The sequence below is a fragment of the Lissotriton vulgaris genome, chromosome 4_1 (genome assembly GCF_964263255.1).
Source record: "Lissotriton vulgaris chromosome 4_1, aLisVul1.2, whole genome shotgun sequence".
NCBI classification, from domain to species: Eukaryota; Metazoa; Chordata; class Amphibia; order Caudata; family Salamandridae; genus Lissotriton; species Lissotriton vulgaris.
The window spans coordinates 603,176,107-603,201,948 of NC_141691.1; the positions used below are offsets into that span (position 1 = coordinate 603,176,107).

Consider the following 25,842-nt stretch of genomic DNA (forward strand, 5'->3'; position numbering starts at 1 on the left):
GAGATTCAGATCAGTAGCAATGCAGGGGATTGTAACTGTCCAATCATATGTGATGGATAAATCAATCAATTTGTTTGAGTCTATTAACTATTGATAGAGCGCCTATAGTACTCCAAATTGTATGGGTGCATTATACTTATGGTTCAAACGTACTCGCATATATTTTTGTCGTTTGCAGTGTTTCATGATTATTAAAATGCATTTATTAAAGTCACATGAGCATTTGTAATGTAGAATGCACATTTAAGTAGGACTTTGTATGTATTAGAAAAGTTTAATATTGCTGAATATATAATGTGCAGGATGAAATAATACTTGTATAATGTTACTGTGTGTAGTTCAAGTAGCCTGCATTGTAGGCCCAAATTGCAGATTGTTTTTAGTTTCGATTCTCCTTGGTTGCTCAAGAAATAATTAAATGAATCCTTTTTTTATTTGAAGATAGTATATTCTCATTTTACTGCAGGTGCAGGAATTCAACCTCGTTATTCTTAGATTAAGGAGATACCCGGAGTGTCTTTGAAGAAGACTGGAAAGTGTGAAAACGACGACTTTTGTGTCTGGCATATTTGAGAACCAAGGCCACGTGAGAGGAGCTGAACAAACTAAGGGCCCCATTAGGATGGCGGGCGGCCGGCGTAAAACGGGACCGCCCGCCATAAGGGCGGCGGTCCCATGGGGTCATTAGGATGCGCCCGCCACACTGGCGGGCGCTTCCCTCATTTTTTAACATTGCGCACTTCAATGCACAACGTGACAGGCACCGTGCGGTGCCTGCCACGTTGCACAGTGCCATGTGTACCCCCCACCCCCAGAGTCCCTGGGGGCCCGCAACAGGCCCCCACAAGACATTCCTACATGCCTTTCCGTGGCGGCAACGCTGATGTTCCCGCCCACATCCTAATATGGATGGCAGTGTCTAACAGACACCGCCACCATATGAAACCCTTTTCCGCCCGGTCAACTCGTTGACTGGGCGGAAAAGCGGCGGACAGTCTTTCCGTCCACCGCGGTCCCCCCGCCATAGTAATATGGCGGGGGGAAACGGGTGGTGGGCGTGGAAGGATGTCGAGCGGATCGCCTCCGCCTGCATGGCGGTGGCGATCCGCCCGACATCCTAATGGGGCCCCAAGGCTTCTGTGGAAAGTTACTAAAATGTTGCAATGAAAAGGCTTATTATGTGACGTTTAGTGGACTGAACATTGTCTTTTTGTATGATGCGCAGGGACAAATTCGAGAGACTTCTGCTTTTTCGGAGAAGAAGGAGCATCTTACAACGAGCTCCATAGCCATAACCTATCAGACCCATTTAGACGTGACTAATTCTTAGGATGTCAACATGTGCGGACACCTTTGGGGTATGAAATAAGGGAGATAGGCTGGACCCTCATTTAGGGCAGTGTAGGCAAAGATAACTTTCGTTTTTCTCAATGAAAAGAGAATTGGACTCTGCTTCTATTCTGGGTTGCATTTTGATTTTACAGTTCATCACATTATGTCTTTTGTGCCGAATGAATTATATTCATAAACTCGGCTCTGTATTGATTGTTATGTACCTATATTCTCTGATATTAAGGTGTGTTTATATTCAATTATTTTTGGCCTAATAATAAATCCATCATACTAAGTTTAGAGTCTGTGGTCCTTTAAAGCATGACTAATTTGTAAGTATAATCTTGAATTGTTTTGATCCCCTCTACCACTTTTAGCAGGCAAATAAAAGACCATCGGTATTGATTTTAGTAGGGAAGGCAAAGAGTAAATTTAGTGTAATCACTATCTATGAATCTGTAACATTTTTCTCATTTTGTAACTCAACAAATGATTCTTTTTAAAACTAATTTGTATTCCATCTTACCCGACGGAACACAATTAGAATAATCTGCAGTCATGTTTCAAACTTCATCGAATGTGAGATTTATGTTTCTATTGATGGCTTTAAAGTATTGTCTACTGGACGAACATTATTCATAGATTTCCATTCACTGAAGCCTGTATTGTGCATTCACCATAGAAAAATGGTGAACTGGAGTCAGCAACAGGAAGAGGTGCAGTTCACATTCTAGATACAGTAGTGTATTTGAAGTTCTTTGTGAGGTCATTTGAAAGCTCTCCACCCACGGATTTTATTTATTTTAATATATATTTTCCGATTTAGTACCTGTGCCTCAGTAAGCCCTGTCACCATAGAGAAGGAAGCACCGTGTGGGAAATACACAGAGACATGGCAGAGGGAGATGGTGCCATTGGGACATGTGGATGGGTAGAGGGAGGCACTGACTTGATACAAGGAAGACGAAAGATGCTTTTGTTCAATGTATTAAAGAGTCATGTTCAGTCAAATCATATTTATTTTCTTACACTGCCTACATTATGAATGGTACTACACATAAATTATTTATACACAATGTTTATTTTAATAATCTGTTTTCCTACGGCTACGAGGACGAAAGATGTATATAAACATATCACGCTGGTTCCAGTGGTGTTTATAAGAAAACGGGACTATTGTGATGTGGGTATTTATTTATGTGTCACCTTACCGGTTGCAGACGTCATTTCCAATTAGTTCATAGACAACTACAGCTGGCTTGTCAAACGACTGCTTCCTCGCCATGCTACAAAACAGAAGCGCATACATTAATTAACATGTTGTTATCGCGTGTTTTTCTATATTACTTCATCTGTTATTAATTAAGCCTACACGAGACCTGACAAATAGTCCTGTTCAGGACTGCAAGCTGCTGTTTCTGTACAATAGAGGACGCGGTTATTAAACGACTAATTGCAAATGTAATGAGCTATTATGGATGTCATTAAGTCAGGTGGTTGTGGTTATTCCGGGCTGAAACCTACACAAAGAGACTAATGTGCTGCATTTTCTCTATGGTGGTAATGCAATTATCACCTAAGGCAAGGTAACACATTAAGAGTTTCCCATCTGGCACTGGAGTCTAGGATCACTAGAGATGCTTAGAATGATTGCAGTGGATGGAATTGAAAAGTAATACTTTTTTTCTCAAAATAGAAACCAGTATATTTCCTCGCGTATTTTTTTATTGTGATATATCATAATAACAGAATTAGCAATGCAGCCCTTACGTCTCTGTGTCTCTTGTGAAGTTTATGTGTTTATTTATTGTTTTTGTGTTGCCCGAGTTTTAGTGAGAAAAATAATTATTAAGGTGGTAGAAGTATAAGGCCCTCAGTCTTAGATACACAGGGTTCGATTCACAAAGGTAAAGTTAGACCAAAAGTCTAACTTAGGCCAAAAGTCAAACTTTACTTCTTTTAGGTATTCACAAAGGTAAGTTAATGCTAGTAACTTTACCACTAGTAAAGGTACTACTAGAAAAGTTGTTAGTTGTAAAATTACTAATAGTAAAGTTATTACTAGTATATTACCTTTGTAAATACTGAAAAGTAGTATAGCTAGACTTTTGGTTTAAGTTAGACTTTTGGTTTAAATTAGACTTTTGGTGAATCGGGGTCTCACAAATTCCAATGCAGTATTTATGCCCACAAAAGGACCAATGCCACTGGATCAGTAACCCCGAGGTGCAGAATTACCTCAACATTCTGAGTTGCACCCTAAGAAGAAAATTGGAAATTGGAAACTGCTGTGGAAATCACTGTTTCCACACCCAATTTCTGCAGCAATTCCCCATAATCGGCTCGTTTCCCACACACACATTTTGTAGTGTAAACGGGTAAAAGGCAACACTGAGAATGTTTTTTTACCGGTTTACTTGGCCCGTAACTTTTTTATTGTCTGAATTAGAGTTACCTCCCCGGTTCAAATGAAGAACAAGGAATAGCCCAATATAGAGGACTATAACTCCTTGCTGTGCCTCCAGATCTACCAAATAGTGTCCAGTCTAGCTAAAGATTGATAACCTATGTTTTAATATCACTACAGCCACTATAGGTTACAACACAACTATTTTCAAGGGAAGGGGGTTAAGTAGTAGGGTTACAGCTCATAGGAGTATTACAATAGTGACAGTAGGAGGCCAGGACGGCAGGGCAAAAGCCCAGTAGGCTCTCAGAAAAGATACATCTTCAGGGATGTTAAGAAAATCTTTCTTCAATGAGTAGTGGTAACGAAAGGGAGTTCCATAGGGTGGGCAGAACTCATTAGCCTTTTGGCTAGGTTAGCACTATAAAGATGCAACACACACATACATATGGATCACGTCAGGTGAACAGAATGTCTGTTTTAAATGGCCCACATTATGTGTCTTCCCGTCCAGTGTGGTACCAACAAGTTGGTAAGGTGGGGGGTGTTTATCCTTGAAATACGCTGCTCACAAGACATAAACTCTTGAGTTTCACACTTTGCTTAGTCGAAGAAGTGGGCAAAAATCATTGTGAGGGAGCTGCGATTAGTTGGGTTCAGGGTAAGGATGAGCCGTGCCATGCATATTTTTCCATCTTTGGAGATTGGCCAAAGTTTGCACTTGAAGATCACCATACATTGCCAGTATTCAATTTTGTAGATCATTACAGAAGCAGAAGAACAAACTTTAGGGCAGAGGTATTAAGGGCAGGATTCTTCTAAGAGTTTGCTTATGGTAAAACATATTTTAATAATGCCGTTCACCAGTGGAATCATTGACAAATTGGCATCAAGAACATTTTAAGATGTTCTAGAGCTGTGATGTGACGTCCTGCATCGTTGCTGAGGACCCAATAGACGAGGGCTTGTGATGAGAAATCTGATATGGAGGATTTGTTGTGCAGTTAGGGCGATGCATCGGTTCCGAAGAACTGTGTGGCTGCAATGCTAGAACATGCTCTGTCACCAAGGCTGCCGTTGACGAGAGATTTGTGATGTGAGGTCTGCATCAGGGAAGCTTTGCACAGCCTAGGTTCTGATGCGGGCTGTGAGGTCAATGTGGAGTCCTTGTGCTGGGAGAACCCTCGCAGCAGAGGCTGCTCAGGGCTGAGCTATGTAGCAGGGAAGATACATTGGTTCTGTTGGATCCACAGATGGGCTGGCAGAACACCTTCAGGCCCACTTTCAAGGGTCCAGGACTGGGGTGGCACCACTTGGCAGTGTAGGGCTCACATATGGCAGAGTCCAGGTGCTGTGTTCAGAGAGCCTTCTGTCCCTGAGGCTGTAGCCAAGAGGCCAGCCAACTAGCCCTTGGAGTCACTCTGTGGTCCTCGGCTCAACAGCTGCAGGTCCAGACCTTCTCACCCAGGCAAGAGGGCAGCAGGCAGCAGGTCATCACAACAGGGCACCAGTCCTTCAGAGCAGCAGTCCAGCAGAGTAGCAGTCCTTTGAGCAGTACAGCAGTCCTTTTTCATGGCAGAGTAGCCACAGATCCAGAAGTGTACTGAAGAGATTGTGTCTGAGATCCAATATTTGTACCTGGGCCCTCCTTTGAAGTGGCAGAAGCTTCTATAGGTGTATCCCTTTGAAGTCCACAAGCATCCTGCCTTCCCTGTCCTGGCTCCAGATTAACTTTGGGAGGTATGAAGCCCGTTCTGAGGAGACAGGACTCATCTTATTCATGTGTAAGTAGGGCTGTGCCTATCTCCACCCTTCCATCCTGCCAGTGATGGTCCATCCAGAAACACCTAAGCTCTTTATTGTTTGCGGCTGTCTAGGAGGAATACACAAAGCTCAGTTATCAACTATCAGCTACACCCAGTTATGTGACCTAGAGACAATCTGCTGGCACTAAATGGCTAAGGCAGGAAAATGTCAACTTTCTAAAAGTGGCATTTTCAAAATTTAAAATCAGACTTTACCATAAGGGAAGATTGTTCATTACAATTCCAAAGACTCCAAATATGAACCAATTACCTGCTTCCATTTGGAAATTATCACTTATTAAATGTAACAAGGTAACTCCAACCTTATCCTATGGGAGAGTCAGGCCTTGCAGCAGTGAAAAACAAATCAAAGTTTTTCGCTACCAGTACATGTAAAACTTATAAGTGCATGTAATTTTTTTTGTAATATACTGCATCCTGTCCTCTGGGCTGTCTAGTGCCTACCCTAGGGTGACTCATATGCATTAAAAAGGAAGGTTTGGATCCTGCAAAAGATTTATTTTGCCAGGTCAAAATGGCAGTTTAAAAACTGGACACACAGGTTGCAATGGCAGACCTGAGACAACTTTAAAGGGCTACTTCACAGGGTGGCAACATCAGTGCTGCAAGCCCACTAATATCATTTCATTTATAGGCCCTGGACACAGGTAGTGCTAATTTACTAGTGACTTATAAACAAATTAAATATGCCAAGGGGGTACAAGCTAATTCTACCATGTTTTAAGGAGAAAGCACACATACTTTTACACTGGTTAGCAGTGGCAAAGTGTGCAGAGTCCTAAAGCCACAGACTTTAATGCTGGTTAGCAGTGGTAAAGTGTGCAGAGTCCTAAAGCCAGAAAAAACAAAGTCAGCAAAACAGGAGATTATTGCAGCTGACAACTTTGAGAGTTATTATACAGTGGCTCTGGTTCCCTTTGAGTGTGGCAGTCTCAGGTTCATTATGGGTAGCTGTGAGTCTATCCATGCCCGAGGATTGTCTGCTGGGCAATGACCTAGAGCACGCCATCTGGAAAGAGGTGGAGGTCAGATGTTAGGGTTGCTTGAGTGGGTGTACCTGACCACACGTGCATGGCCACCTGATAGGGTAATTAGGAGGATCTGGAGCCTGGAAGAATGTCACAGGTGCCTGCCAAAATTAGAAAGGGCAGGTGGGCTCAGGATTCCCACTCCTGAAATTCCCACAGTCTGGGAGTAGGCTGAGCCTAAGGACAATGGGGAAGTGCAATGCTACCCTGGAAATCTATCTGAACTGACTAATTGGTAGAAGGGAGGAGATCCTATTAGGGAGGATTTCTGAAGAGCGCAGAAAAAGTGCCCTATTTTGGAGGTCCTAGCAGCTGGTGATACTTCCAATGATCACATGATCTACTGGGAGAGTGGTGTATAGCGAGCCTACGTTTCCTGAGCCTGGTGCAACCCATGTGTTGGTGGTCCCCTGTGCTACTGGGCCTTCCTACTGGAAATGGCTCATGATGTTCACCTGGCAGGTCATCTAGAGCAGAACAGGACCTTTGAAAGGTTTGTCACCCACTTATGTTGGCCCAGATGAGGATGGCCACAGATTCAGTCAGCAGGTCATGCCATACCTGCTAGGCCAGTAATAAGTCAGAAGGGAAGAGTAAGGTTCCCCAGCATCCACTTCCTCTCCCTTTGAAAGGGTGGACATTGCCATTGTTGGGGTCTCTGGACCCCAAGACACCCTAGGCAACAGATACATCCTGGTTTTGGCGGACCATGCCTCCAGGTAGCCAGAGGCTATTCCTCTGAGTGACTGAGCTTGCAGTGGCCAGGGCACTGATGTGGATATTTACCCGAGTGCAATTCTCCAAGGAGGTGGTATTTGACTGGAGTACCAACTTCTTGTCTGCATATGTGAAGATCCATGTGGAACATGTGTGGGTTAATCTATAAGTCTTCCACACCTTACCATACCCAAACAAACAGATTTGTTGAGAGGTTCAATAAGACCCTAAAAAGCACGATCATGGGCCTATTGGAGCTCTTGAGGAAGTGGGATGCCCACTTGCCATGCTGTTGTTTGCATACAGGGAGGAACCACAGAAGGGGGATGGATTCAACCCCTTTCAATTTCTATACAGGCACCCTGTGTGAGGGCCCCGCAGTCTGGTCAAGGAGGGTTGGAAGTAAGCTCCCGGGAAGGTCCCCCAGGATGTGGTCAGCTCATGCTGGCACTCCGTACCCAAATGAACTGCTTCTGGAAGAAGACCAAAGAGAATCTAGAAGCCAGCCAGGAGGTAATGAAACAGTAGTATGACCAGAAGGTCACTCTGTTTGAGTTTCAGGCTGGCCAAAAAGTGTGGGTGATAGAGCCTGTAGTGTCCCGTGCCCTACAAGACCACTAGTTCCTAAGAGGTGCAAGAACGCAAGAGTGAGGTTTCCTACCAGGTGGACCTCAAGACCCCAAGGAAGCGTTTAAGGGTTTTGCATATCAAGTGCCACAAACCCCAATTTGGTAGGTCCTAGGTAATCATGCTCTTGGTCATGGATGATAGAGTGGAGGAGAGTGAATCTTTCACTGACCTACTTTCGACCAAGGAGCAGGATGGGTCAGTGGAGGGTGTCAGCCTATCCCCTACCTTGACCTTAGAGCATCAGAGTGACTGCTGCCAATAGTTGGGGCAGTTTCCCTTTTTCTCCCTTACCCCTGGACCCACTATATAGTATACACATGATATTGGCACTGGAGACAGTATGCCTATGAAGAGTAAGATCTACAGTCTATTTGATGAGGGGAGATCCAGAATAAAGGAGGAAATCTCCAAAATGCTGGAGCTAGGGGTCATTAGGACTTCAAACAGTCCTTGGTCCAACCAAGCGGTGCTGGTCCCCAAGGCTTTCTCTCCAGGTACCACCCTTGAACTTAGGTTCTGCTTGGATTATCAGGGGCTCAATGAGGTCACTAAAACTGATTCACACCTCATCCCCGAGCTGATGAGCTCAATGATCGGATAGGGGCTGACTTAATGCCTGGTTACTGGCAGATTGCCTAACTGAGGTGGCCAAAGAGAGGTCTGCATTTTGTAACCCAGAAGGCCGCTTCCAGTTCTGCATGATGCCCTTTGGGTTGAAGAACGCCCCTGCCTCCTTTCAGAGGTTGACCAACTAGGTTCTGGCTACATTAGAAAACATAAGTGCTGTCTACCTAGTCAACTTTGCATCTTCTATTCTAGTTGGGAAGACCACTTGTGCCATCTCAGGGAAGTGCTTCAGGCTCTGTAGAGGGCAGGCCTGACAATCAAGGCCAATTAGTGTCAGATAGGGCAGGGTTCAGTGGTTTACTTGGAACACCAAGTGGAAGGAGGCAAGGTGCAACTCCTCCAGGTCAAAATCCAACATATTCTAGCTTGTGAACCTCCCGACCCAGACAGAGATGAGAGCCTATCCTGGCCTCATCCGACACTACAGGAGACTTGTCACGGGATATGGAACCATTGTTGCCTATTGACAGAACTGATCTCCAAGGAACAGCCTAGACAGCTGATGTGGACGGAGGTATGCCAGAACGCTTTTGACTCACTGAAGAAGGCCATGTGCACAGATGCCTCAGAGCATGGCATAGAGGCCGTGCTCTCACGGCTAAATGAAGAGGGCCTAGATCAACGGGTAGCCTTCATCAGTTAAAAGTTACTTAAAGGGAACAGAGATGGAGTGAAATAGAAAGGAAAGGCTTCACAGTGGTCTAGGCACTTAAGAAGTTGAGACCATGCCTCTTTGGGGCTCATTTCTAGATTCAGACAGACCACAGAGAGACTAATGCAGATGACGGGTAGAACTTTGAGGGGTCCATCCCCTTACAGGGAATGGACTTTACAGTGAAACACTGCCCTGGAATATACCACACCAATGCTGATTGTCTCTCTAGGTTTTTCTCTAGGACTTAGTGAAGAGAACTCCCAGAAGGCTGGACAGTTCTCCACAGTTTCCGCTGGGGGACACCTTACATTCTTGCTGTTGTTCTCTCCTAACTTTTTGTCTTCAACCCTTCTGTTTTACTGACTTTGTTTTTGCTGGCTTTAGGACTCTGAAAGCTTTACCATTGCTAACCAGTGCTAAACTGCTCATGTTTTCTCCGTAAAACATAGTGAAATTGGCTTACACCCAATTGGCACATTTAAATAACTTGTAATTCCCAAGTAAAGTGCCTCCATATGTACCTAGCGCCCGTACATTAAATGCTACAAGTGTGCCTGTGAACATTTTGCCAGGCCAAAACCTCACTCTTTAATACATATAAGTCACCTCTATTGTAGGCTCCACATAGCCCAGGGGGCAGGATACAGTGTATTTAAAACGATGGACACGTAATTATAATTTTTACATGTCTTGGTGTTAAAAAACTCTATAATTCATTTTTCACTACTATGACGCTTCCCTCTCCAATAGATCCTGTTTGATGTCTAAATAATTGTAATAAAAAGCCCTCTTTAATGGTAAAGTCAGATACATTTTTAGTAACAAATCAGAAAATGCCCTTTTAGAACACTTTTTTCCTGGTAAATATTTTTATTAAATTTTGCAAAAGGTCACAATAAATACACAAAAACACATTATATCAGGCAGGCTGAGAGCAAGGCCAAGTCAGTTGTAAGCAGAGTACACAACACATTATAAGAAAGGCACAGTGGACAATAATAATAATAATGATTACATTTCCAGTAGTAGGGAGACACCCCTCCTCAGGTAGAAGAGGTGGTGGATCCCACAAGAGGGGGACATACAAACATCAATAGCAATATGGTCAAGCCAACCCCCTTGCGTGCATACCAGTCACACTTCTTAGCGATTCCCACTCACAACTGGGGTAGGAAGAGCAGAGGGATCAGGGAAAGAAAGTACCACTACCTGGAGCCAGCTGGCGTTGGGGCCGAAGAACCATCAGCTGAGCCCGACATGGAGTCTCCAGAAGTGATCTCTGTCAGAATAACCCGGCCCTCTCATTCTACATGCAGACAGGCTAACAAAATGGCATCCTGAGCTGGCAGTATCGGCACCTTTCTACCCCCCACCCCCAGCTTCCACTCAAAGGATTGCCTCCCTTTCACAGTCTGCCTATCTCATCAGTTCCAGCCCCCAACAGTAACCATTGTTACCCCAAGGAGACTTTCAGCTCATGGTCATTTGCTGGTAGGTGAGTATTAGGGCCAGATGCAGAAACCTATCCATAACCTCCCTGACTGCTAAACATTCATGAAGGCCCAGCAAGCGCAGTGAGGCACTAACAGGCAAGTCTCTGTCGATGGCCCGCACTACTTTTAGAATTGTCATCCAACAAAGAGTTAAAAGTGGGCATGACCAAACCATGTGGAAAAAATCTGCATCTTCAACTGAGCAGCAGGGGCATGCCGAGGTCACAGTTGAGAACATGGCATGGATGTGACAGAAGGTCAAGTAGGCTCAATGGAGATAAAAGAATTGGCTAAGTTTGAAGCAAGCGATCCTAAACACTCAGAAACTAGCTTGCAGTATTCACCTCCAAGAGGAATCAGGGAGAAGTGTCCTGTAGTCTGCCTCCAGGAGACCTGTAGGAAAGCAAGCGGCCGCCGTGCCCCCTCCAACAGAGTTCTATAAAGCACTGTGACTGCCTTTGACCAGCCTGAAATAAGGAAGAGATGGTGCAGACAATCATGCTCCAGAGGTTCCGTGCTGCCATTTCCCCACCACTCCTGTATCTTGCGGACCAGGGCAGGATATTATCTGATACCCTTTTAGAAAGTTGCCATTTTTTTGTCATAACCTTCTGGTGCTTGCAGTCTCTTCCTGGATCACAGACTAGGTCTAGATAGCAGTTGGTCTTTGTGTGTTTCACAGGCAGGATGGGCCACTCTGAGTTAATGAGAGGGGCTGGCAACCACCACATTTGCACAATACGAAGTCTCTACCTGAACATTCTCACAAAGTGTTTTACTGGACTTTTGTGACCTCAGACAAGTTAAGACCAGGACAGGTAGGAAAGGGATGTCTGACCCTTAAACCCAACTCTTCAGCACATTCTGGATCTGTGGACTCTGCCAGGAAGAAGAACTGTTGAGCTGCTGAAAGGACTGCTAGTCTGCTGGACTGCGCTCTGAAAGAATTCTGCCCTACAAAGAACACTAGGGGGCATATTATCAACAAACAGCGATAAATATCGCAGAGCGCGCTTAGCAAGTTTTGTTCTATCGCTGGATTTCATCGCCAAGTTAGCACGTTATTATCAACGCTTATCTCAAAGGCGATAAGAAATCCAGTGATAGACTGCGATAATCCTCATTAGCGTGTGAAATCCAGCGATGATCTCACAGCGCTAATGTACAGCATGCTAATAGGCAGGTGTGGACTCAGACTGACAATCCACCTCCCATTGTCAAGATGGCTAAGCCAGGTTTTAATCAGGCGTTAAATACCAGCGATAATCTTGGTTAGCACAACTTTTATTATCGCTTCTCGGGTCCAGGGCCGCATTGCTAATAGAGGGAAGTTGTTTTTGCGACTGTCTCAATGTTGTTTTAGTGAGGAACTCCTTCTTTGCATCTCATGAGCGATGTATATCGCTAGGATGCCTAGCATTAGAAATTCGGCTGCTAACACGAGCTGATGCATGTTAGTGCCGCCTTGTTAATAGGGCAATAAGAATATTGCCACTTTAGTGGCAAAAAGTGCCGCTAACGCGGCAATACTGCCCTTGATAATATACCCCTAGGAAGGTTCACTCTGGCCTGCTTCTATTGCTTATAACCTATATCTGTCCCCTAAAATTAACTCATTAGTTGTGATCCTGGATTAGAATCTTGCTTCTAACAACAGATGGATGGGTTTTCTACCACCTTCTTTTACCAGCCTCGGCCACTTGTGTGGGTAGATCTAGTGCCCGCGACAGGAAACAATGCAAAACGCAATGTGGACACACCACATTTTTGCAGTGAAAACTCACCCTTTTTTAGCAAAGGGCCTAGCTGTACATTTTGAACCCTAGCTCTGCCGGCACGTAAGGAAACCTAGCAAACCTATACATTTTTGAAAACTAGACACCCAGGGGAATCCAGGATGGGGTGACTTGTGTGGCTCTCACCAGGTTCTTCTACACAGAATCCTTTGCAAACTTCAAACTGTTTCCAAAAAGCACATTTCCCTCAGATTTTTGTGAAGGAAAATTATGGAATCTGCGTGGATCCACAAAATTCTACACCCTCCGCATTTTCAAAAGTCTTCCGATAAAAATGGTACCACACTTGTGTGGGTAGGCCTATTGCCTCCGACAGGAAACGGCCCAAAATATGATGTGGATACAGCACATTTTTACAGTGAAAACTTACCCTTTCTTAGAAAAGTGCCTAGCCTTACATTTTGAACCATAGTTCTGCTGGCACCTAGGGACACCTAGCAAACCTATAAATTTTTGAAAACTAGACACCCAGGGGAATCCAGGATGCTGTGACTTGTGTGGCTCTCACTAGGTTCTGTTACCCAAAATTCCTTGAAAACAAAAACTAATTTTCCCCACATTTCTGTGATGGAAAGTTCTGGAATCTGCGTGTGACCACAAGCTTCCACCCGACCCGCATTCTCCAAAGTCTCCTGATAAAAATGGTACCTCACTTCTTTGGGAGGTCAAGTACCTGCGACAGGCAAGGGCCCAAAACATATTGTGGAGACATCAAAATTACTTATCAGAAAACGACCTGGGTTTTTGGCCCTGGGCTCAGCAGCCATCTAGGGAAGTCTAACACAAGGAGATGATCGACGGAGCGCTGAAACTTTTCAGACACTCACCCCCAGTCACAGATCTGGGTTGAATCCATCATTATTCTTTATCTCACTTTGGCACCTCAGTTCAGACCCAGCTATATGCAAATCAGTCTTGACCCTGTGCATCTTGGGAACAATCCAGCCCAAACTGCCAAGCCAGGTCTTTCCTGAACCAGAAACAAGCATCCTGGGACTGGTTTCTGGGTAACACCCTTCATCATCCAGGCTACTTGAATCCAGGGCAAAGTGAGCAAGGGACCCACGTCTGCGCATACCCTGCCAACTTAGGGCGAACAAAGCAAACTGTCACAATAGAGAACGGTTAACCACTAACCTTTTAAGCTGGATACCTGGGGAGCGATGAAAGATGCCAGATAACCTTTTCCCCCTGTATGGAACCACCTGCGAGTATATATATATACCCACTCCACAGGTCACACCACAGTAGGGGAAAGGAAAAAAAGGGACAAACTAAATCAATAGGGATATCTTCTGGAGTTGTAGACATCACTCCTACGATCGCCCCGTGTTCACTTCAGGTGAGAAACAACACAACATTCATGAAGTCACCACCCTAAGCCACCATTAATATCAATTCTCTATATGTGATGCACTTACAGTCAATACTGCCGCACATATCCAGATACAAAAAGGCACAAAAGATAAAAATAAAGAAAAGAAATCAGGACGATTCTTCTTTACTGATGCCAAGAGTAATGCCCTCTATGTAGCAAAGGCACTACTTAAACGATTCCGCAAGAAGTCAATGTAGAGGTACTTATCTTAGGCCAGATAATCCTCTGGTAGTGATGAGTAATTCCACTTGGGTCCAAAGGAAGTCTTTCTCCTGTTACACGTGGTTCCAGGTGGTAGAGAAGCAACCTTTACTCAAAGGAACAAAAAACAATTGCAACAAGCACTTCGAGCCTCTCAACAGCTCTGGGATATATTCGGAGCCTGTCTTTGCTTCAATATTACTCTCCAGAGTGTGTACGTGATTTAAACTTGGCCCCAGGGAATGTACACAGAAAAGCGCATCAGCTCGCATCTTCAATTCGGGTCCCGCTGATAGGAGGTGGAAGTAATCGGTCGCGCTACAGTGCGAATGCGGGCATTAGCGTTCTGGTGTTGGTCGCGCTACAGAGCGCTCTCAGAGTTCAGAGCCGGATATAAGGTGAAAATGCAGTCCCGCGTCAGAGCGGCGCAAGCAGGTGGCAGTCTCTCTCGGATTCCAGGAAATGACCCCTGTATCTTCAGAAAAATGGGGGCGTTTGTAAAACCAGGCAGTCGCTAAAGGGCAGGCGATGCAGGAGGCAGCTTTCTGGCAGGACGATTGATCTGGAGTGACAAGCACCATGTCAGTTGGAGGCGGGGCTTAAGTACAGGCAAGAATAGGACAGGCTTGGTCTCCCTTGGCATTCTGGGAGATGTGGTCTCAATCATACATGCTTCCACTGCTTCCCATACTCTCATGTGGGCTTTCTAAGTTATAATACCCACTCTACATACGCCTAAACATGACACAAACACAAGGAGATGATGGACGAGTGCTGAAACTTTTCAGACACTCACCCCTAGTCACAGATCTGGATTAAATCCATCATTGTTCTTTAGCTCACTTTGCCACCCCAGTTCAGGCACAGCTATATGCAAATCATTCTTGACCCTGTGCTTCATGGGAACAGTCCAGCCCGAACTGCCAAGCCATGTCTTCCCTGGACCGTAAACAAGCATCCTGGGACGTGTTTCAGGCTAACAGCCCTCATAATCCAGGCTAGCTTTAATCCAGTGGTAAAGTGAGCAAGGGACCCACGTCGGGGCATACCCTGCCAACTTAGAGTGAACAAAGCAAACACAAGGAGAGGATGGACGGAGCGCTGAAACTTTTCAGACACTCACCCCCAGTCACAGATCTGGGTTGACTCCGTCCATCATCTCCTTGTGTTTGATGTAGGGAAACCTACCAAACCCACACATTTCTGAAAACTAGACACCCTGGGGAGTCTAGTGAGGTATGGCTTGCGTGGGTCCCCCAACGATTCCCTGCACAGAATTCCCTACAAACCTCTAATTTTTCACAAATTTCTGTGTGGGAAAGTTCAAGGATCACTGGGCTCACACAAATTTCCTACCACCTAGCATTCCCCCATGTCTCCTGATTAAAACTGTACCTCACTTGTGTGGGTAGGCATAGTGGCTGCAGTAGGAAATGGCCCAAATCGTACTGTGGAGACTTTCAAAATTTCCTATCCTCAAACTACACCAGGAGGGGCACCTGGTTTTTTGGCCCCGGGATAACGGCCATCTAGGGAAACTTAACAAACCCACACATTTCTGAAAACTAGAGACCTGGGGAGTCCAGGAAGATATGGCTTGCGTGGATCCCCCCAATATTTCCTTACTCAGAATCTCTTGCAAACCTACAATTTTGATGAAAAAATCAAATGTTTCTAAAATGTTTATGTGGGAAAGTTGTAGGATCACTGGGCTCACACAAATTTCCTACCACCTAGCATTTCCCCATGTCTCCAGATAAAAACGATACCTCACTTGTGTGGGTAGGCATAGTGGCTGCAGCAGGAAATGGCCCAAATCGTATATCATCAAACAACCTGGTTTTGCAAGGTTTTTTGACCCCCGGATCACAGCCATCTAGGGAAACCTACCAAACCCAAACATTTCTGAAAACTAGACATGCTGGGGAGTCCAGTGAGCATTGGCTTGCGTGGATCCCCCAACGTTTTCTTACCCAGAATCCCCAGCAAACCTCAAATTTAGCTACAAAAATCAATTTTTCCACACATTTTTGGGTGGTATCACATTGCCGGAACAAATGTCCTACCACTCAGTGTTCTCCTTGTTCTCTCGAGTAAAATGATACCTCACTTGTGTGCGTGAGCCAAAGGCCTGTGATTGATAATAGTCAGTCTGTCCTTGAAATTTGGGAAGATGGTGGTTTCAGCACTACAAACCCTTTGTTGACACCATTTGCAGGAAAAAACCAGATGCTTTCAGCTTCAGCACTTTTTTCCAATTTTTCCCCCAAAAATAAAATGTGGCTGTATTTTGGCTCATTTCTGGGTCCCCTCCAAGGGAATCACAATGTCTGGGTACCTTTAAAATTCCCATGATGTTGGAAGAAAAGGATGCAAATTTGGCACGGATACCTCATGTGGTCAAAGATTTACAGGGCCCAAGCATGAACTACTCCAAATAGCCAAAAAAGGTTTAGCACAGAGGAAGGGGGGGGGGGGAGGGCCTAGCAGTGAAAGGGTTAAGCACCGCGGAGGCAGATGGTGCCCAATTCAGGAACTCCTCCCCGGAGTAACTGCACAAACAGCGTCAGGAATGAACTAACCCAGTGACTCAAGGTATGTTTTATTGGCTCAATCAGACTCTTAATAGGAGCTAAGAGGGAAAGAGGAAAGGGTCGCCCTCCACTCAAAACCTGTAATACAACAACAGACCCAGTCCAAAGGCGCCAAGGCATATCAGTGACTCTAAAGAAGGGGCAGTCAAAATATACTGCTACCAATCACTCTCTTATACAATTTACAAGGAGATGATGCACTGTACTCCACCCACGTTAAAAGACAAACCTGTTCTCCCCGACAGTGCCACAGAACAACAAATATTGTGACCCAAAAGAGTTGGTCGCAAGAGTCCACACGATAGTGTTGGACTGAATTCTTAATAGAAAAAATGTGTGAGAAACAAGTGACGCCTCACGGAAACACCACCAACGGGGTAACTGGTATGTAATTTCCAGACATACCCCTGTCTCATCATCGGTAGTCACTTGCTTCTCAAAGAAAATAAGAAGAAAGGAAAGAAGTGTCCAAAACAAACAACAAAAATTGTGACAAACAGTGGAAAGCAGAAATCTCTGCTAGTGACAAACACAAACATAAACAAGTGCCTAAAAACACAGCACACAGTTCCCTTAGCCAACTTTATTTATAGGGAGGTGATTATATGCTGTTTGTGTAATAAAGGCTGGTAGGAACAGCGTCTTCCGGATGGTATTACGAAAACTTAAGATTAAGTGAAGGTGAAAACTCACTATTGGAGTACCCTGGTACCTTTCTGATACTGGGGCGGCTGGTATGACTAACTTGGCTGACTCTGGTGCACACAGAACTAGTGTCCAAAAGTGGAGTGGCAACATATGAGTGCAGCCCTGATGAAACTGCTTAAGTTGCTATAGCAGTGAAACATGTCGGCACTGGCATTAGGTAATGGTATGCATGAATAGCTACCAGCCTTTTTAACACAAACAGCATATAATCACCTCCCTATAAATAAAAAATTTTGACTGCCCCTTCTTTAGAGTGACTGATATGCCTTGACGCCTTTGGACTGGGTCTGTTGTTGTATTACATGTTTTATTGGCTGTCTGATGCTCTAAGGAAGCACGCTGTGCGGGGCCACCAGTTACGCAATCCTGTTTTATATAGCGAAAACTAGACCCGAAGATATCAGGTATTAGAGAGCTTTTTATGAGCACCAGTTTCGGTACAGATAGACACATTAATTTTTGTTAGGCACAGGGAGATTAAGTGATTTGCCCAGAATCACAGGATGTTGAGCGATGTTGCCGAGACTCAAACCCGGTTCCCCAGCTTCAATGTTGACCGCCCTAGCTCTAAATCTACATCCTCTCCCCTTTGTTTGTTAGTGTAATGTGGCCATAACACCAAAATAGGATGCAACTGAAAGCCTATTTGAAGTTAAATTCATTAAAGAGAACAGAGAATAAATATTCAAGGTGGTTTAAAATTTTCCGAAAATGTTAAACCACCTTGAATATTTATTCTCTGTTCTCTTTCTTTATTATTCATAATGATTTTATATGTTATTGACTGACTAATGATATATTCATACCTTGCTTTGTGTTTTGCAATGTAATATGCATTCTTCTTTTATATTGATATGTTAATTTACCTTCCCTCCCTCCCCCTTCCTTTCCCATCTTTCTCTTTCCCACTCTATATAAAACTTAAAAATAGCTTTTTGTCACTTTTATTGTACCAACCATATTCTTATTGTAACTCTGCTTCAGTATTTGCTTTGCTGCTGGTATTCTTTCTTGTTGTATATTCTTATATGTTCAATAAAGCTTTTCAAACATAAAAAAATCATTAAAGAACCATTGATAAGGAAAGAGTGGCCAGCCGACTCTCCAACCCTATTCCCCTGACTTCCTGCAGACAACAGTCCAAAATCTCTCACATAGACACATGGGCAAAACAGCTCAGAAGAAAATGAACACACAAGAAGCAGGAAGAAGAAAGTGCACAAAGAAAACCACTTAAGGCCCCAGAAACATATAACTATAACCTTCCCAGAAACTTTGAAATTCTTTCGCAAAGCGTCAGTGGAAGTTACATTAAGGTTGCACTAAAGTCCCCAAAAGGCACTCAAATTGTCTGCTGAGATAGCTACACATCCACCGATTTACTATCCATGGCATCACACTATGACATCTAAAATGTTTTTGGTGATAAAACTGAGAATATTTACATTGGTAATTTCTATGCCACAAATAATGTGAAAGTTTCGTATCAGAAATACCTTTAAAGGATGATTTCAATCTACGAGAAATGAATATGATGGCTTGGGGTGTTCTAGTCTGACTTCGGCATCCATAGATAGGGCTGTTTTCATATGTCTAGCACAGGATAGGCCTCAATCAGAATTCCAAAGGGAACCCCGGATACCCAGTTAGTGACCCACCTGTTAGTCAAGGAACCCAGCCCTTCCTTGAATCATGTCATTGATTTAACGTGAGAACAAAACAGTAAGCATAATATTCCATTTTGAGGAGCAGAAAACTGAAGGGTGTATTAATACCACAGCTGGTAAATTATGCATGTAGTGGGGTCAGCATTTAGTGGGTGCACCAATACCTACTCCGACCAGAAGGGACATTGTGATGCGCTAAATGGACAATTTAGTGTGGCTTTTGGCGACAGACTAGGTTTACTGTGGCCGCAGGATACCAGGATCCTCACCCCCAGGTGACAAATGCTTACTCCCCTTGGCAATATCACTTTAATCAGACACCCACACATCTAAAAACGTCATTCCGCTTGTTAATCATACCTTTTATGAAATCCTGGAATAAATGCGGCGCCGCTTTCATTATCTCTGAGTTAATCATAATTGAAGCATTCATGATGATAAACTGCCTTTTTCACATGTTGACAGATCATGTAATTAAATTACTTTTAAATACGCATCAGTGACGGCGCTTTTTAATCTACTTTGCTTAATGAACAATACATAACTACCCTGCTTCATCTTTACTGATTCTTGTACTATTATATAGCAATCGAGCTATGCATACAGGGGTAGACTGTCAGCAGTGACATAATGCAGAATAGCGTCACCTCCGCCACACACGCCTCCGCAAAATGTGATGCTCCCCGAACAGATGTGCTCTGATATGATAGGTGACCCTGAGAAGGCCTACATCACGCCCCAGTATGTTACATTTCCTTCAAGTGCGGGGAAGGGGAGGACCAAATTTCAAGGTAGTGGCATAGGATTCTTCAGGGGCGGCTCCTCCGTTAAGGCGGAGGAGTGTTGCCCCACTACAATAATGCCCTCAGAGATAGAAAAATAAAATGGTAATAAAGTTCATTTATTACTATTTTATTTTTCAAAACCCCATCCCAAACACAAGGACGGGGGGCATAGCTGTCTGCAGCTTCCAATCAGGCAGCAGCAGAAAGCAGTGATAGGCAGAGGACTTTAAGTGTACAGTGCGCATGTCTTTTTGGCTGGCCGTCTTGGCCAGCCAGACATGCCCAGTCTAGCGCTCTTAGACAGATGGGTTAGAGACACCAGTTCCATCAGGAGTGGCGAGAGAAGCCACTCCCTCCAATCCTGGTGCTGCTTTCATGCAGCATGAGAACAGCGCCTGGATTGGTTACTGCAGTTTCCTGGAGCCTGCCTGCCTGCCTGTAGAAGACCTGGGCGTGGAGGAGGAAGTTGCGCCGAGAAAGTAAGTGTCATTATTTTTTTTATTTGTTTTACTTTATTTTTATCACCCCGATGCACCCCCATTACATGCCTACCACCACTGGGATTCTTGATAACCAAAGTACGAAATAACATATCATTTATAACAAGCACTGGCAAAATCAATAGGTCTCAAGTCTAAAAGGTGGAGCTGTTGAATTTACTACATTATTTTTGCCATTCGCATGCAAATGGATATGTCAAGACACATGCACATGCATGACCAGCACACATGAAATCGGTTTTCTAGTAAAGAAAACCATTCCAAGATGGCCACTGATGAGCATGCATGCCAGGGGATTCGAGTTCGGTATATGTTGTGCTGCATGGGCAGTTTGAATGCATTCATCCAAGTGCATCACGATAGGTGAACAGTTGTGACAAGTGTTTGTGCATGCATATAGGTGCATGGTGGCCATTTTTAATTTACTATCGTAACATGGCAAGGACCTGTATTTTATGACATTTTTGCAATGTGGAGTTTCCTGTTAAAATACTGACTTTTGCACACCTTTAACTCTGCTTTTCAAAAAGAGAGATCACCAACTCCAATCCATTTTTTAAGTGGTAAATAAAGCACCTCTAAAATTAACTCTCAAGAAGATGCTCATCCGTTTTCAGCACAAACTAACAACCTTTAGGAAATGTTGTCCATTTGTGGGGAAAAGTATGCCGGGGCAAAAAGTTGGGCAAGCTGGAAACTTCTCAAACTCATGGAGGCCAATAACTGATATCTGTGAAAAACTTTGAATGGGTAATAAAAACATGCGCTCCTCTAGTTTACCCATACAGTGATGAGATGAAACCTCCTTCCTGAGTTAAGACATGGATCACAAGTAGGCCTGGTTCTAATAGGTGGGCCAGGGGCACCCATACATGACCCTTGGCCCACCCAGAAACATTGAAAATGCACTTGCTAAATTCCTCTAACTTGCTCTGTGTCATCGGCCGAACCTACCAGTTACTGTTTTTTAGTGCTGGAGATGTGTGATTGAGCCAGAGTCTCGCCTCAAAGGCAACCCAATCAGGCATCTAATTTTGGAGAGGTGGGCTTTCTTTTCACCCACTAGTGAAGGCATATTAGGGCCACGGCGAGGGGAATACATCCTGTCCTCTCTTCAATCAATAAGGGGGTTTAGAGTGTGCTACTCACCTGTGAGGGTCTCAAGGTGCTGGGGGTGGGGGGGGTGGGGGGGAGGGTGCAACTCCGGATATGCCGAGGAGCCAGGTCTTGAGGCTCTTCCTGAAGGTGTGCAGAGTATGGGAGGGTCTGATACTGACTGGGAGCTCATTCCAGGCTTTGGCTGCGATGTAGGAGAAGGCTATTCCACCCGCTCTGATTCTGCAGATGTGTGGCTTTCTTCCAGGGAGAGGTCAGTTGAGTGGAGGTTCCTTGTGGGTGCGTGGAAGGAGGCTCTTTCATTGTGGTATTTGGGACCACCGTTGTGGAGGGATTTGTAGTTGTGGGTGAGTAGCTTGAAGTTTACTCTCTTCTTGACAGGGAGCCAGTGTAGGTCTTGTAGGTGTTGGGTTATATGCTCATGCTCTGGGATGCCAAGGACGAGTCTGGCCATGGTGTTCTGGATGGTCTGAAATTTGCATAGCAGGGATTTGTTGATTCGTAGAGGGCGTTTTCGTAGTCAAGTCTGCTAGTTATGAGTGTGTGGGTGACAGTCTTTCTGGCTTCGGGGGGATCCACTTGACGGTCTTGCACAGGATGCAGTGGATGTTGAAGCAGGTGGAGGTGACAGCGTTGATCTGTTGGGTCATGGTGAGAGAGTAGTTGAGTATGATGACGAGGTTTCAGGCATGGTCTGTGGGGGTGGAGGGGTGCCGAGTGCTGAGGGCCACCAGGAGTTGTCCCACGCGGAGAGGGAGGGTCCGAGGACTAGGACTTCTGTCTTCTACGATTGAGTTTCAGACAGCTGCTGTTCATCCAAGCTGTGAAGTCTTTCATTCCTTCTTGGAAGCTGAGTCTGGTGGTGTCGGGGTCCTTCGTAAGGGAGAGAATGAGCTGGGTGTCATCGCCTTAGGATACAATGCTGAATCTGGGCTGTCTGATGATGGCGGTGAGGGGGGCCATGTAGATGTTTATTTGTGTGGGACTGAGCGATGATCCTTGTGGTACTCCGCAGTTGATCTCTGTGGGTTTGGAGAGGAAAGGCTGGAGTCTGATCCTTTGGGTTCTGCCGGTGAGGAAGGATCAGAGCCAGTCAAGAGTGGTTCCCTGTATCCCGGCGTCGTGGAGTCTCCCTGCCAGGGTGCGGTGGGTGACGGTGTCAAAAGCTGCTTAGAGGTCAAGTAGAATGAGGGCTGTGGTGTGGCCTTGGTTGAAGAGCGTGCAGATGTGGTCTGAGGCAGCGAGGAGGGCAGTCACGGTACTGTGGTTGCTGCAGAATCTGGATTGGGAGGGGTCGAGGATGGAGTTCTCTTTGATGAAGTTTGTCAGCTGGGAGTTGACGTTTTTCTCAGTGACTTTGGCTGCGAAGGGAAGGAGGGAGAGAGCCAAGAGGCCCATTGGAATGAATAGGATTTGCGCCCGCAATTTGCGAGTAACCAATAGGTACTCACAAATTGCAGGCGCAATTTCAAGGGTTCAAGGGTTCCAAAAGGAACCCCTATTGCACCCCTGAAATGTGCATGTGTGCACATGTGGTGCACATACATGCCATAAGGGCATGTATGTATGCCAAATGGCACTTTGCAATAAGCCAAAAAGTGCTTATTGAAATCAAATCGCAAAATAGAACCAAATTGGAGTTGGTGGTATTTTGTGATTCCTTAAGGCAAAATCGCAATTTGCGATTCCTACCAACATAGCATTTAGGGAATCGCAAATTGCGATTCTCCAAATGCTTGCGCAAAATAAAGAGTCACAATTTTTGAGATTCCTTATTTTGTGTGCGGGTATTTGCCTAGCTACATTGCTCACAGCCAAATTGCGATTGCAAACGCTGAAATTCTGCGAATTTCAGTGTTTGCGCTCACAATTTGGCTTCCTATATCTGGCCCAAAGTGGTGGCATCCCCAACTAGTTGCCCATCTAAGTCCCAATAATGAAGAACACACTTATTTGTCTGGAAGACTAAAGGTCACAGTTTATTTGAGGCTTTCATTTATATGCGATACATCACAGGTTTACTTTTTGCTACACTTTTTCTTTACACCATTGTATTGTTACATTCCATGGTAACCATCCCACAATCCATCCAGTCAGGCATAACGTGTGGCCGTGCCATTGAGGCCATCCACACATCTAAGGTAGTTGCACTAAACTGATTAATTAACAATCAAAGCATAAACTCTGTGCACCGTCTTAACACAGACATGTTTCATTCACCATCAGTTAATCCAGCATGCCAGGTAGCTGTTTACTTCTGGTAGTCATCCCTCAGTCAGTCATTGGCCCTGGGTAGACCTCCACTTCCAGTGGTCATGCTACTATCACCTTCACCTCACTCAGGCCTACGATGCGGCCACACCACCCTGTATCCAAACATGCCTGTGCAGCTGAACATCGACTAGCAAAATTGGTCCTTTGACCCAACATTCTTGGGTCCTCCCCGTGGCTGTGTTGTTGCAACTTATTATACAGCCTAGTTTACAGGTGCCACCTCTTCCACCTGGACTGCCAGATGACACTGCAGGTGCAGTCAATTGGTTTGTAAGTTGAGCTAAGTCCTGCTAGTGGTTTCCATGGCCAGCAAGGTCCCTATGTTGGCCTTTGAATCTCCTGAACTCTATTTAAAACCCACTGCGGACAGATCATGGTATAAGTTCTGAATTTATAGATCTCTGCCTGCCTCGGAAACGTGTATTCCTAAAGCCCCCTAGTTGGAAGGAGCCTGTAAGCTAATTTGTTTGTGTCTAAACCAGCCCGAGCTGACACTGTTTATGAATTTAAACAGGGTGTACTGTGGGTGATGAAAGCAAGACCCACAACTTTAAAAAAAGTGAAATATTCTCCTACCTCATCTCACACTGGCTACTCATCCCATATTCTCTGGAAATACTTCAGCATCACTGTTAGACCGGGCACCCTTGGCGTGGGTTTCCCTTCCTCTTTTTAACGGATTGCCTCCTCTGTTTTGTGATGTTTGCTGGTTTAGACGCTTTGGGCACTGCGCCACTGCCGTCCACTGCGCAGTGCAAGTGCTCCCTGAGTAAAGTAATATTAATTTGTGATTCCATGATTAGTATATTTGATTTACTGTCAGACCCTCATATCGTGCACAAGGGGTGCCCGGGGCTTGTAATTCAGAAGCTACTGTTTGGCTTGCCGCACCGGTTGTGCCACCCACTGGAGTAGCTCATAAAGTATGACTCGGGCCTGGCACCGCAGAGCGCCGTAGGCAGCCTGTGCTGCTGTGTGACTCGGTGAGTGCAACCACACGCTGGTCTGTAAACCTTCCCTCTGCGACATGTTAGTCACCCCTACAGAAGACCTGCGGGTAGGGTGCGTTGTATGTATCAGGCAGGTCATGACCTGAAGTGTGTGGCGCGACCTGGTAGTGAATTACACCCGAGCGCGTTTTTCACTATTGCAAGGCTACCGTTCCCTGTAGATCAGACCGGGCAGTTTCGATTCTAGCACCCTATGATTCTAACTGACCCAAGGAATCAGGTAGAGAATCAAGTTTAGTTGGCCTAAACTCAGAATTACTTTTCGGAAAGTTGGTTTTAACATTCTGTGTTTGAAAATACACTTTTAGAAAGACGGTATTTTCTTGCCAGACCATCAAGCTGCTTCTGCTAGGGTGTGTATTGTGTGTCTGGGTTTGCGAGTGACAGAGCTGGGGGGACTCCAGGAGGTAGGAGCGATGGCACTAGGCTGATCGTCCTAAGAGTGGTGGGGAGGAGTAGGTACCTGGGTCTAAATAGAGCTGGACCATCTACCACAACGTCGGCTCCACTTCCCGTGGTGAGTCGGAGGACCCGGGCCTACCCTGATAAAGGAAGAGGACACGCACTAGTGGAATGCACCAGAAGCTGGTTCTGACCAGGCAAAGGACCCTCTGCAGTCAGAGGACAAAGTATTTATGAGTATAAATACTGGGGCCCAGACCCCAGATCTTTAGGATCACTTTGGAAACGAACAAGATGACCCTCTGCCGAGAAAGAGCACCCGGAGACCACAGGAGTTGTACTGCTCCTCTGCCAGAGTGCTGTAGTGGGTTGGCCTGTGATGGTGTCTGCTGTGCCAAGGAGAGGTAGAAAGGACCAAGGAAGAAACTTTCATCATCTTGCCAAACATTCTCCAAGGGCTAGAGCGAGTTAGCCTCCTGTTTGAAGATGCAGGGATACCAACAACTTCACCTCTTCTGTTTGAGCGGAGCTGGAACTGCGGTTTCAGCTGCTACAGAGGAACTCTGCAACTCCATTCAGCTAACTACGCAACTTCCTGCAACGAGACTGTGAGCGCTGCTCCAACTCGCCCCATAGACCGACGGCTGCTGCTGTACTGCAACCGACTCTGAGATCATCATCTGGACGGAGACGATC

General features: G+C 45.1%; 1 protein-coding gene across 2 annotated transcripts in view; it reads right to left on the bottom strand.

Moving 5' to 3' along the window:
* AOAH (acyloxyacyl hydrolase) overlaps positions 1–25,842 on the bottom strand; it is a 973,359-nt gene that overhangs the window by 231,132 nt on the left and 716,385 nt on the right. For both annotated transcript variants that reach the window (XM_086964832.1, XM_086964831.1), the window contains exon 15: positions 2,544–2,618. In XM_086964832.1, the coding sequence (XP_086820958.1) occupies positions 2,544–2,618 (75 nt within the window). The remainder of the gene's footprint in view (positions 1–2,543; positions 2,619–25,842) is intronic.